Raw genomic sequence first — 14,009 nt, forward strand, 5'->3', positions numbered from 1 at the left:
GTATTATCACGACTTTATAAAACGCCCGTCAAAGCTGATTACTGTTTTTAAATATTGAAAAAAATATGTAAAATAGAAACAGTACATACTTTGAACAGGTAAAAAATAAATAAGGTAAACACCCTAATCACTTCAATGTTCCACTTGACTCTGTTAGTACTGTTCTATTTTGTTGCAAAGGCAAATAATATAGTTCGCATTTAGGTTTTAGTTTATTTTTGATCAGCTGAAGCAAATATTTAGTTTCTATTTTAAACAGCATATTTTTCTAAGCAATTTTACAATGGACGCGAAAAGTATGGTATGTAGGGCATCTTGTTTGAAAAAAAAAGAAATCGCACCAGACGAATTTGACAAACTACAGGTCTCGGTTGGATACACCAACGGAAACCATATATCCCCTTGTCGGTTAGGCAAGTTGCACAAGCTATGCACGTTGCATTAGAATTTTAAGTTTCTTTAGTTTAGCATCTTAAAGATGTTCTATTGCAAATAAATTTAGATATAACATTCTATTTGGTTGACACTTTAACAACGTAACAGAACTAGAACCCTACAGTAAGTATTGCTAATAAAAAAATAAGGTTATTTATTAAAACAATCGATAGTTAGTTTAATGTTCGTAAAGTATGATTGACATATTTCAAACTATTTGTGCTTCAACTGGTCCATACCCTTTTACCGTTCTGGTAATTTGTGTGGTTTGGGTGTTTCGATGGTGGAGAAGACCACACGATCTCCCACCAGGACCGCGGGGATTTCCTCTTCTTGGGGTGATACCTTTTATGGGTGAATTCCCTGAAAGAGTTATAAAGAAATGGAGTTTGGAAAACTATGGACCAATAATGTGTGCCCGGATGGGAATGCAGGACAGCGTCTTCTTAAACACTGCGGATGCTATTAAAATGGTGAATTTTATTTATATTCTGAATATTTCTTATCAAATTGGTTGGATAGACATATATTGTAACCGATGCAAAATTTGATTTAGGCATTTTGTGACAACAGTGAATATTTAAGTGGAAGACCGACAACAACAATCTTTAAGCAAGTAACAGGAGACAAAGGAATAGGGTTAAAACAGTACGGGGAAAATTACAAAGTAATACGAAAGTTTATTGTAAGGACACTTTCCAAGTAAGTAATCAGTTGTTTTCTGTTTACCACCTCGTGCCAGGACACAAGCTACTACAAATACAGCAGGGTGGAGAAAGATACAATATGTTTATCACGTAATATCTGAATATCCTAATCGTTTTAAACAACTTCGTGAGAATACGGTTTTATAATTCTTTGAATGTTTATACCAAATTGGACAAGAAAATAGAATGAAAATGTGTCCCATCTATCCCTACCTACTATATATAGTAGAGTGGGGGGAGATGGGACACCTTTATAACATAATATCCAAATATCCTGATCGTCTTTTAAACAATTAACAACGTTCTTTAGGAGTCATGAGCATACTGTTTAATAATTCTTTAAATATTCTTTGTTTACTACCAAATCTGACGAGAAAATAGAATGAAACGGTGTCCCATCTTCCCCCACCCTACTATACCTTTATTTAAGTTTTTTTAGAAGATTTTTTTTCATTTATTACTAACAACAGATTAATCTTACAAAATAATATTTAGATATGGAGTCGGGAAAACAATGATTGAAAATCAGATAGTTGAAGAAGCTGGGTTGCTGGCAGAATTTTTAAAAACTAAAACAAACCAACTGGTTGATCTGAAGGTAAAGATATAGCCCCCACTAAATAAACAGGATTGATGGTTGGGTTAAATGAGCCCTTGTTGATCCGACTTCATATACAGGCTTCAGCGGGGTGCTATATCTACTGTAGTACTAGTTGCCTTTATAACCAGAGACCAAACAGTTCATGATATCTTGATATATTTTATTCCTTTTTCTGGTATAAGTACAGGATACAGTATCGGGCCTAAGATTGCATGTCGGCCGAGCAAGGGCTCGCAAGAGCCCGCCATGAGCCTAGACTGACCTCGAGGTCTCAGTGCCGATAGTGGTGTTAGTTGGGTAGTTATCGTTTCTCGTTATTAGTTATTGTGCTAGGGAAAGGGCGAATTATTTACCGGACAGAATCACGTGACAGCAGTGTGACGTCGTGCGCTAAAGGGGAATCGATTTGGGCTGAACGGGACATCATTAACCTCGTTTAACGGGGGGTTTGTTTTCATAGGAAAGTCTCTCATGAGATAAGTCGTATCTGCAGTGTTGACATTGATTAATGAAGTATTGGGATTGGGTTATGTGACGTCACTATACGCGTCGAGTTGCAACAAAGATTATACAAATGACATCGGAAATACATATCACAGCATGGCATATATTGCACTTGTTAAAAAGGATGTATATAGTAGCCTACTGTAGGGTAGGATAGGACACATTTAACAAAAAATATCCTAATCGTGTTTTCTATCGGAGTCGTGTGGATACAACTTTATAATTCTTTGAATGTTCTTTGTTTACTACCAAATAGGACCATAAAATATTTTTAAAAATGTCCCATCTTACCCTAATTTACTATATCTAATTGTTATCGCAGTTTTATCTTTATGTTCTTACGTCAAACATTGTAAGTCGCGTTGTTTGTGGAAGACGATACGATTTTGAGGACGAGAAATATCACCAAGTTTTAATCAATCTACAAAAAATGTAAGTTAGAATGTAACTTTCATTAAATCTATAGACCCAATACAAGGTTTACATTTAGTTTGGGTGACGCGAAAGATGCACCGTTCACACTTCTCATTGATTTTTTTCCTGGTCTTAAACACCTGCCTTGGTTTCGTGGGGCTAATAACAGGATGATCGAACGAATAAAAAACTGGTTAGGTGAGAATGTGTTTACATATAAAAGCTGTTTGTGGTGTTATATATTATGCAGCATATTATTAAGAGAACCATATATTTATCCAAGAACATAGTAAAGATCACGTTGAAGAACACAAGAAAACCTTTGATAAAAACAATCTTCGCGACTTGATTGACTCATTCCTACACGAACAAGCATATGGGAAAACGGAAAACAAGAACGTATATACAGTAAGTTACGTTGTATGCAATATAAATAAGAAACATTTTGAAAACGCATTATAGTGTATTGAAATAACGTTACGTCGTTACAGGAGGAAGAACTGATTGTTATCGTCCGTGATCTATTTTCTGCTGGCTCTGAAACCAGTAGTAACTCTATACTGTGGATATTGATAGTTCTACTGCATCATCCACACCATGCAAAAAAATGTATACAAGAAATCGACGATGTTATGGGTAAGCGCTTTTAAATTCCTAATAATTTATTGTTTTAACTGATAGAAATTACTTAAAAAATGAATAAATGTAACTTACTTTATCCTCGCGTGGCCGGAAAATTACAGTCGTTATAACACGGGTGTTCATACACCTCGTGCCAGCTTACGAGTTACCATGTATGTTACTTTGTGGGTGATTTTTGTTTTTGATTTTTTCATTTCTTTTATTTATGGCTGATAGTTTGACCAACCCATTAGTGAACTTTGGGTTGGAGCAATTGTTGTTAAGTGTCTTGCCCAAGGCACATACGCCCACAATGGTAGCAGCGCCGAGCCTTGAACCCATTACCTCTGGATTAGAGGCAGGTGCGCTAACCAACTATATACTACGGCCTACACAAACACACATTCCTTAAATCTTGTTTCACGGGTGCCACATTCGATAATAGCCAAAAACAAATATTACAATATTATTTGACAGTATTTTTTCACGGTCAAAAAAAGTGCTCGATAGATGCAACCTTAGATATAACAGGGAAACAAGTCAAGGAGTGTATAACTTGATTTTTAAAGTGTGAATATTATTTTGTGTTACTTACGTATATTTATAATAATAAATTTAGTTATGTGACAAAATTAACAAGAATTTTAAACTGTCTCTTCTTACCCTGTCTATTTTCGAATCGATAAGGTTACACCTGCTGTGCAAATTGCTAAATAACTCGCGAGTTTAATATATAGTATAGGATGGGGAAAAGACGGGACGCCTTTAGCACATAACATCCCTGATCGTATTTCATACAATTAACAATGGTCTATGGGAGTCGTAGGGATACGGTTTTATGATTCTTTGAACGTTCTTTGTTTACCACCAAATAGGACGAGAAAATGAAATAAAAAAGTAGGTGATCCCATCTTCCCCCACTCTACTACGCTTCTTTGAAGTGTCGTCACTTGATAAATGTATGGTAGTAATAATTCGTGGTGTTACTCCAAAGTCGTATATATATTTTGAGTAATATTAAACTTAAGGGGTCCCGTCTTCTCCCACTCTACTATATTATTTAAAAAGGTCCCAATGGAGCTCCAAGCAGCCAACATAGGGAAAAGATGCCGTTTACTTGCGCGGTGATTCAAGAGACTTTTCGATACAGAACTGTTGCCCCAATTGGATTACAACATTATGCACAAGCTACTGTCGAATTAGGTGGTTACGTTATTCCTCAAGGAACAATGGTAAACATGAGTTTTAACTATAGTTAACCTACTGATCGTTCCTTAACAGTCATGTTTCTACCAGGTTTACTCCAACATTTGGGGAGTTCACAACGACCCGGTAGCTTGGCCAAACCCTTCTGAGTTTGACCCGTACAGACACATAAACAAAGATGGAAAATTCGTTCTCAGTAACAATATAATGACATTTTCAATTGGACCACGCAGTTGCCCGGGAGAGGCCTTGGCAAAATTGGAAATCTTTATGTTTGTCACAAAAATTTTGCAAAAGTTTAATGTCAGAGCATCTCCTAATAACCCGCCGTCTTTGGATGGTGTTAACTGCCTACAGTTTACTCCATTGTCGTGTGAGGTTATTTTAACGGAGCGCTGACTTGTATTGGCTGATGCGTCGTATACACATTGCATAATTTGTACAGTCTGCTTTAAAGATGAATTCTGTGATAAGATGTACAAACTTTTGGAATTCGCAAATCCTGCTCTATGGGAGTCGTAAGGATATAGTTCTATAAATATTTAAATATGTTCTTTGTTTACTGGTAAATGGGAAGCGAAAATAAAGTTAAAATTTTGCATCTTCCCCCACCCTACTGTACCTATTCATTATTTAATTCTTCAAAAACCATGGCGAAGAAAGTATTGAAAAAAAAGAAGAAATGAAATAAATACCAAAACGACGGTCGTTAAACCATTCGCATTTGAATACGAATACACTACATGGGTAAAAGCGCTGATTAAAAGCATGGCTAAAGGCCATGGTTTATACAGCTTTAATTATTTTGTGTGTCCATAACGTGACACGTCAAATATGCGAGTTTGAATGTACATATCACATAATTCGCCTTGGAACACTCCACTATAGAAGTATATAGTTCGCTTGAATGTTACGCGTGCTTTGTGTATAGAATATGAAAGGAATCATTTCAATTGACGGAAACGCGCTGGGAATCGCTATGGCTGCAAATGGTTTTGAATTGTAAGTTTAGTTCAGCGCATAGTGAATGTTGAAAGGCTTTAATTTATCATCGTGTGGTTTAGAACTACTAAAAAAAGTATGTTGTGTTATGCCTTGTTTATCCTTTTTACATTGAAACTTATTAGTGCATCTAACAAACCTCTTCCGTGGAAAAAAGATACTGTTACCGAAGATTGCAGAGATTGCATGGTAGGTAGGCCTATATGGGAATGTGACAAAAACACAAGTATATATTTTAATTGTAATCAAAATGGTTAATGTATTAGAACAATAGTTCAGCCTATAGTTGAAGTTGAAGTCAAACTATTAACATAGCGCATACTTGCAATACATTGCACCACATAGTTTGTTCTGGTTATAGCAGTTTGTTTTACCAAATTCGCTTGTATATGTCATATATAGTGGGGTAGGGGAATATATTGTGGGGTGTTTGTCCTTCCCATTTAGTAGTAAACAAAGAACATTCAAAGAATTATAAAAACCGTATTCTCACGACTCCGATAGACCGTTGTTAAATGTTTAAAACACAACCAGGATAGTGTGTACTAAAGGTGTCCCGTCTACCCCCACCCTACTATATGTCAAAATAATATCTGGAAGTATTGCTCTATCATCAGGTGTACCGGTACTATGAATGTGAAGATAATGCTGTCTGCAACCAAGGAGTGTTCAAAGACAGCTTATATTCTACTGCGTTCAGGAATCATTGTTTCGGAAGATACGCTCTTGATCAATCAACCATTGACGATTTTTTTACCAAGTTTTATTCTGGAAAAAAGGGCTGGAGAGACCCACTTAATGTTACGTATAGATCTAGTGTAAACAAAACACCAGCATTTAAAAGCAAACCAATATATTTGTTCATTTAAAAGCGTACTAATATTTCTTAAAATAAAAAGAGAATTTATGTTGGGGGAAATGGGACATCTTTTCTTTATATTTTTTCGTACTATCTGGTAGTAAACCCAAAACATTCAAAAATTATAAAATCGTATCCTAACGACTCCTATAGACCGTTGATAATTGTTTAAAGCACGATCAGGATATTTGAATAAGGGTGTCCTGTCTTCCCCCACGCTGCTATATATACGGTCCATTAGGCAGAAATCAGTTTAACATGTATTTCCATATAGGAGCTGGTAACTACTCTGCATGAGACGACGTACTGGGGGAACCCTTCTTACTCTAATAAGACCAAATGTGCATTGACGTTAGAAGACATTTATTCGTTACGGAACCAAACTGATAGGAAACCACCTGAACGCAAGAAGAACAAAAAGCGAAAACGAAAGAAGCGAAAACGTCAACGGTCTGTAGAGCCTCAACGGCCGCATATTTCAAAGCAGTTGTTCTATTGTCCTATCAATAAAAGTGTCATTTGGATGGAACAAATACGCTATTGTGGTCCTAAGGATTCAGTGGTGCATTACTCTGAATGCATATGCCATCAGTAAGTTGCAATCTTTCACAAGTTTTAGATAGTATTATTGTTATTTCTTTATTTCGTTGACATAAAGCAGTTTTGTAGAGTTTAGCGTTACCAGAACTGGCGTCCGAGGAGCAGCAATGGATTGAGGCACGGGAAATCGCCCACTAGCTCAAAAATGCATATACCGCTGTTGTTACAATATCTTGACAATGTTTGACAATTTGATAAATAATTTCAAACTGTTCAAAAATATTCAGCCTTTTTTTTTTGTCAACACTATATATGTAGTATAGGGCGGGCAAGGTGGGCCACCTTTTTATTCTATTTTCTCGTCCTTCTGGTAGTAAACAAACAAACATTTACATTATTTTAAAACCGTATCATCACGACTCCCACAAACCGTTGTTAGTTGTTTAAAGAATCAAGATATTTGGATATTGCGTACTGCGGAGCACCGTCTTCCCCCACACTACTATATATTGTGCAAAGACATTGTTGTCAAATCTGTATATATTGTTATAGAGCCAACACGAAAGGTCGGTTAATGCAAACTGGTATTTGTTTTGACGACTACGGTTACTTGGATGATAACTGTACATCATATGATCTCATTCCATGTTACTGCCCAATCTCAATAAATGGTGACGTAACTGTTGCAAGGTATATATAGCAAAGCATAAAGAATGTACTACCTTTTATTGGAATGTTAATGTTGGAGATTTGGTAATTGCTTGCTTGCTTTTAAGTCACACGAATTCACCAAAAGTTTCGACTGCGATCGCTTCTAACTTCACAACTACAGTAAAGGTAATGCCTGTACAAGGTGGTAAAATAAATAATTTCTGTAAATAATTTATGGACATGGTTCTATAATTAATTCTTTGAATGTTCTTTCTTTACTAACAAATGGGACGAGAATAGAGAACGGACAGTGTCCAATCTCTCCTTTCCCTATATAAAAACTTTAGTCCAAAATAGTTTTTGAAATATTGGCAACCTTTCTTTTATTTACGTTACAGCAAATAGGGTTCAACGCGACGGCTACACTGAACAATCAACCACTCAAGTCTATACTCACTACTGTAGTTATTGTACTGTCTGCATGTTTGATGGTGGTTATCATAACTGTCATCGTATTTTGCGGATTAGAACTGCTAAGGAAATCGGTTGGCGATCAAAGGCAAAGTCGGGCTGGATCACCTGTGAGTTGCCTTTCCTTCCAACATTTTTACTGTCATTTGACATTTACAATTTGTAAATAACCATTTTTATGGACACATCATTTTTTTATCAAGCATCAAGGCTCTACGATCGGGGATCGGCAAGGCGGGAGTAACCAACAGGATCCGGTTTACTTTTGCATGGCTGACAAGCAGGGTCAAAGTGTTTACCAAACTATCGGTGCTTACACATTCAAACCAAATCCACCATCTGAAGTGGATCCTCTACCGCCTGCACTCCCGTTACGTCTCTTTTCTGTTGGTGGTTCCAGCTTACGAACCCCGCCACGTTCCCGATGCACAACTGAGCCAAGCGTCTATCTTTCCCCCATTGTTTCCGAACCCAAACCGAGCACCGAACACCCAGTTGTTCCTGTCGACCAAGCATATGATTCTATCAGCGTACAGGAGGAAGAATACGACCTGCCCCCGCCTGCTGATGACCCTGAATTCAGCGATGTTGAATTTTCCGATGACCCCTGCTACGATGACCGAAATGACGACATGAGAGTAAACCCGCTATATGCTAGCGAAGACGACATGCAGTGACACGATGTTATTCTAATATAGCACAAATATATAGCTACCAAAATCTCAATGCTCGGTCTGCAAGGAAAGACTGAAAATTTGAAAAAATGGTATAGCTGTCCATGACCGAACTTTAATACTTAAAAACAGTAACAAATTTTGCCACGAACTATGGGTACCGGTTAAAGTGATTTAAAAAAAGAAAGTCTCGTCTTTTCCCACGCTATTGTATATAGTAGGGTGGGGAAAGGTGGGATACCTATAGCACATAACATCTAAATAATCTGATCGTGTTTTAAACAGGTCACAACAGTCCATGGGAATCGTGAGAATATAGTTTAATAATTTTTTGAATGTTATTTGTTTATTACTACTAAGTGGGACGGAAAAATAGAATAAAACAGTGTCCCATCTTTCCCCATTTTACTGCATGTAGTTTACTCATATTTTACTTAATGCCTATAGAGATTAAATATTAAACAGTCGTATTCCGTAAATATTATTTTGGCAAAACTTTCGTAAATGATTAAAACACACGTCTGTTACTGTATTCGCACAAGGTTTTATGTAATAAAGGTTCTCCTATTTTCTGTGTCAGGAGGGCAAGCAGCACGCGCTTTAATTCCCGACTGTCCTCACATTGTCTGTAACCCGATGCCTTTCGTCGTTTTGTTTAACTTTATTAAACCGAGTTGTCGACCTATCGTTATGGAGTTGGATAACGTTGAGATAATTCCGAGCTTAAACTTGCACTGTCAGCAATTAAGACTTGACGTTTTAAAACATCCGACAACCAAGACAAACCGGTTTGATCTGCTCGAATTAGAATAAGAATGCAGTGTATTTTATAAATAGGGGCATATTTTATGCTTCTCCAAGTTTCCGTAAAAATACGGAGTATCCTGGTTTTGAGAATGGCGCTTCTACCTCAGCTTATCATAAGCTCTATTGCGCAAGTGTTTACGCGTAAATTCGACGTGTGAGAGAAGGCAATGACTAAGCAAACTTTTGGTGTGTAAGCTTCTTTGCTAAGAGGTAGCACATTTCTTTCTCTACTGTTCTCCTGTTGTTTGTACAAATAGATTAAACTTGTCCCTTATCAATTATTCAAAGAGTTCCCGAAAAGAACCAGTGGTACAAACATTTTATTATTTGAAATTACTAGAACAACCAGCAAAACTGGTACATTCATTTGGAAATGCTGCTTAAAAATTTAAAAGAAACTGAGAGCATAATTTTTTTCGAATTCCAATGCTGCGGAAATGTAATATCTGAATGGAATAGTTTGATTTCTTATTATAAACTATATGCGTCAATCAAAGATTCTCCAAGGTCATTTCAGTCAGTTTTTCCTTGTTTGCACCCTTGAAAGTTGCAACCTGCAAATATAGAATTACCCATCAGTTTAAAATAAGATATATTTTTGTGTTAAATATTGTCTTCCTGCAAAAACAGACTTGCTTACTCAATGCAAACCCAATGAAAAGATAGTTTCCCTGCCATGAGAAAAGTGGACATAAAATAATACCCTGCGTCTTTAACCGGATTTAACCAATTGTTTAATGCTTCAATAATAAAAGAACAACTTTCCCAGGTCTGCTTTCCTTCATTATTGTGAAACAGTACAATTTAAAATGCACATACTGGTACTGTATAACAAGTCAAATCAAAAGACCAATGGAGTTGTTTTGACATCCAACTAAAGTCATAGTTTATGCCCAACTTACTTGTTTTCCATTTTTGTAAAATATAAATGTTGGCATGGCAGAAATTTCCGCTTGTTCTGCGACGTCCTATTAAAAAAAATTTATTACTTTTAAAAATTCTTATTATTATACCCTTTCAAAGTTTTCGTTTTTATCAAGCCGTTTTTTATTTTGTTTCATGAATAATAATTACTAAATTAAGGATTTTCAATAACGGTAATGAAAAACTGAAGATTAAGTATTTTTTGTAAGTGCGACTATCAATATAACAAGACCATACTGTTTTATGTTGCGTATAGCAACCATATGTTTCAGGTGCTAGCTTTTCAACTTAAAACTCCATAACTCACCGCTGCTTCATCCACGTCCACTTTCAAAACAACAAGTTTATCTGCATGTGTATTTGCTAACTCCTATAAATACAGTATATTTTAGTAATTTCATACATTGAAATAACTGAAAAACCATGACTGCAATCAAGTTACGTATAAACTCTTATTGTGCTTTTATTAAGGGCATATTCTGTTGTAGTATGCGTGAGATATATATTTAATAGATCTAGAATGTGACTTAGAGATAAATATACAACATAATGATAGTTAAATTAAATAAAAAAAATTATGCCTGAGACTGAGAGTACATGTTTTAGTATCTACCTTTTTACAACTGATAAATCTACAATGTCTAAAATATCAGCTACAGAAACATTGCAGTTTACCACAAATATTTTTAATTTTAACAATACGGTAACCTATATCTATCTCTTTAAATTCAGGGAAAATACAAATAAACCACATGATAATTAAACTACTTACTTTTACAGTTGGGGCAATCATTTTGCATGGACCACACCAAAGAGCATGGAAATCAACCAACACCAATTTATTACCAGCATCTGCCAGAGCTTTGTTGAATTCAGCCTAAAAATGGATAGCGATTTAATTTGAGAGATGTTCGGGGCGGACCAAATACACAAATCTTACCAGGTCACGAATATCTGGTATCGCCATTTTCAATTATTGGATAAAATCTTATTAACCACAATAAAAACTTAAGATCTATTAGAGAAATTTTATCATAAGATATTTGACTGTACAAATATTAACCTAAACCGATACTGAAGTATACCATTAAAGAAAACTTTAGTTGGCTGAATCATGTTCTAGTTTAGTCCACATCTAAACTTCATATTTCTGACCGGAGAGATAACACAATGTAAAAAAACGCCTCGCTCTTTTATAGTGAACAGAAAGATCGAGAAAACCCGATACTGCGCGATCTTTGTTGTTTTACAAGTCATAGACAATCGCCGGTTTTTATGTCGAAATCACGTACCGTACACTCGAAATCACACGTACGGTACGCTGCTCACAGCTTCTCAAGTACAATGCGTTGTGAACACGCACCATACACAATACGTAATCGGAGTTCCCTAAATAAAGCACGTGATGTGGTCATGCGGTAAGCGCATGAACGCATTCTGTAGCATTATAGACCTTTTTACATCATAATCCGTCGTATTTGATTTATATAACAGCACCAAAGGTGAAAGGTCGAAAACTTTATAAGACGACTGTTAGCTTGATACACGTCATTTGGTAATGTGTAAAATAATGAAAAGTATCTATGGCTTGATGCACAAAACGGGGAAATTCCGCTATGTAGGCGGCTGCAATCTCATAAAGGCGGGTTCACACTACGGGCGGTCAAAGCGCTACCGATCGGAGAGAACGATTGTCGGCCGATATGTCTGCCGACAAAGCATTCACACACAAATGTAAAATCGCCTCGTATCCTGTTCTGTTTGGCGGGAAGTTGGAAAACAAATTTAATAGTTTTAGCGTAAATATGCGATTAAAGTGAAAGAAAATACACAGAAAAGAATATAAGTTTCGTTTAGCAGGCATTGGATTTAAAAAATTTTAACCTAGATGCCGAATTTATCAAGGAATTGGCTAGTGTTATATCTGCCAGTGGCGTATCATCGACCCCGCGAACCCCGCAGCCGCGGGGGGCTCAAACGAATTAGGGGCCCACTATAATACCCGATAGAAAATTAACCACATATAAATTGTTGTTATGTCGCAAAATAAGCTTCGCCGCTGTAACCCAATAACACGACAACATACGTGGTAATTTAAACATTTAAATAAGTTTGTAAAACGGGGGAGTTTTACAGTAGAAAGGGAGGGGTTTAATCCAAAATTTTTTTTCAAATTAGAACCCCCCTTTAAACACGTTTATTTGCGCCAATAGTGAGACCTATATGTAACAGTTTGAGTTGAATTGTTTGACAAGTCACCAGATGTAGTGATGAAGAAGGGGGCCTACGTACAAGCCTTGCGGGGGTCCTTCTATATCTTAAAACGCCACTGATATCTGCCTATATATATCCATATAGTTTGGTTTTATTTCATCATATTTCAACAAAGTAATTGTGTATCGTGTAATTACCGTAATATTAAACTGTTTTATTTATTTTTTTGTTTAAAATGCTGAAAATAGTCGCAAAACACCTTAACGAACGTTGTTTTTAATATTATTATGCTAAATTTACAATATAGTATTCATGCAACAAAATATATTCATTTTTACTTTCATATTTACTCGAAAATAATCTCCACTGTTTAATTTGCAGTGAAATAGTTTAAGCGAAAACTGTTACTTTTCGTGCCAAAGCGGTTCATCACTAGCGATCAAGTATACAAGCAATCAAGCATGAAACCTAAGAATTGCTGGTCTACTTTTCCTATTCACATACATAGCTAATTATTTGATATAATTTACCATCCTTTTTTTGTGTAGATAATAGGTGTAACTATTATAATACTACTGTTAGTGATAAAGAATCTCTGACAACGTTATTTAATGTCAGCACATTCCCGAGTGGTGAGAGGTTTGTATAAGAGAATTTTAAGACTGCATGAAGGCTTTCCTTTAGACCTAAAAGTAATTGGCGACCAGTACGTGAAAAGCGAGTTCAAGTTACACAAAGACTCACCACCGGAATTTGTACCAGAGTTCTTGCAACAGTGGAATGAGTACGCTGATTCATTGGACTCACAAATAAAACCTAGCGGGACACAAACCCAATCTCTTGGCAAAAATTTGGATTCAAAAACTTTGGATAACTTGTCGGACGATCAGGCTGTACAGCTTTTTGAGCTTATGAAAGAAACGAATAAGGAAAATCGACAATTCAATATTAAAGAGGAAGATTAATATAAAAGTATAAACATTACAAATATGATGTCAAAAGCTTTGGTTTCAAAAGTAAACCTATTTTTTTCAATTTCAAAACCTGCCTTACCCAGGTTAAATTTAAGACATTACAGGCCATATACTGAATTGGACAAGTTGGTAGCACGTGAGGACTTGGGTGGTCTTTATTCAAAATGGAAACATATAAAAAGACGAGGAGATCCAGAAATTAAAGTTGACCCTGACGATGAAGTTAATATTTGGACAGAACTTGGCGGTGAAAAGAAAAGTGACACCACCGTCAAACATGCTGAATCATCAAAAAAATAAAGATCATTTTTAATTCTTATTTTTTCTCCTAGTAGTATAATACTGTGATCACTTCGCTTGTATTCTAAGACAATAATAATCTAAATTTAAAGTACTCTTTTCAGA

The 14,009-nt window shown here is 36.0% G+C and overlaps 3 protein-coding genes across 3 annotated transcripts; 2 read left to right on the forward strand and 1 right to left on the reverse strand.

Moving 5' to 3' along the window:
• The first annotated feature begins 648 nt into the window (after nucleotides 1–648).
• LOC149732181 (cytochrome P450 2C20-like) lies at nucleotides 649–5,202 on the forward strand. The gene is made up of 9 exons (XM_089883475.1): nucleotides 649–908; nucleotides 992–1,137; nucleotides 1,638–1,740; nucleotides 2,570–2,679; nucleotides 2,738–2,859; nucleotides 2,945–3,069; nucleotides 3,153–3,297; nucleotides 4,351–4,514; nucleotides 4,579–5,202. Exons 1-9 carry the CDS (start codon nucleotides 786–788, stop codon nucleotides 4,885–4,887), a joined length of 1,347 nt encoding a protein of 448 aa, XP_089739601.1. The 5' UTR covers nucleotides 649–785; the 3' UTR covers nucleotides 4,888–5,202.
• A 220-nt stretch (nucleotides 5,203–5,422) lies between these two features.
• Nucleotides 5,423–13,998, forward strand: LOC149732182 (uncharacterized). The gene is made up of 7 exons (XM_089883463.1): nucleotides 5,423–5,679; nucleotides 6,108–6,290; nucleotides 6,624–6,940; nucleotides 7,442–7,579; nucleotides 7,666–7,726; nucleotides 7,939–8,121; nucleotides 8,215–13,998. Exons 1-7 carry the CDS (start codon nucleotides 5,569–5,571, stop codon nucleotides 8,686–8,688), a joined length of 1,467 nt encoding a protein of 488 aa, XP_089739589.1. The 5' UTR covers nucleotides 5,423–5,568; the 3' UTR covers nucleotides 8,689–13,998.
• On the reverse strand, nucleotides 9,795–11,498 carry LOC149732183 (thioredoxin-2-like). Its single transcript, XM_089883474.1, has 5 exons — nucleotides 11,357–11,498; nucleotides 11,189–11,293; nucleotides 10,724–10,786; nucleotides 10,395–10,460; nucleotides 9,795–10,046 (listed from the first exon to the last, which is right to left on the reverse strand). Exons 1-5 carry the CDS (start codon nucleotides 11,381–11,383, stop codon nucleotides 9,984–9,986), a joined length of 324 nt encoding a protein of 107 aa, XP_089739600.1. The 5' UTR covers nucleotides 11,384–11,498; the 3' UTR covers nucleotides 9,795–9,983.
• Nucleotides 13,999–14,009: the final 11 nt, after the last annotated feature.

The sequence above is a fragment of the Ciona robusta genome, chromosome 8 (assembly GCF_009617815.1).
Source record: "Ciona robusta chromosome 8, ASM961781v2".
Classification (NCBI taxonomy): Eukaryota; Metazoa; Chordata; class Ascidiacea; order Phlebobranchia; family Cionidae; genus Ciona; species Ciona robusta.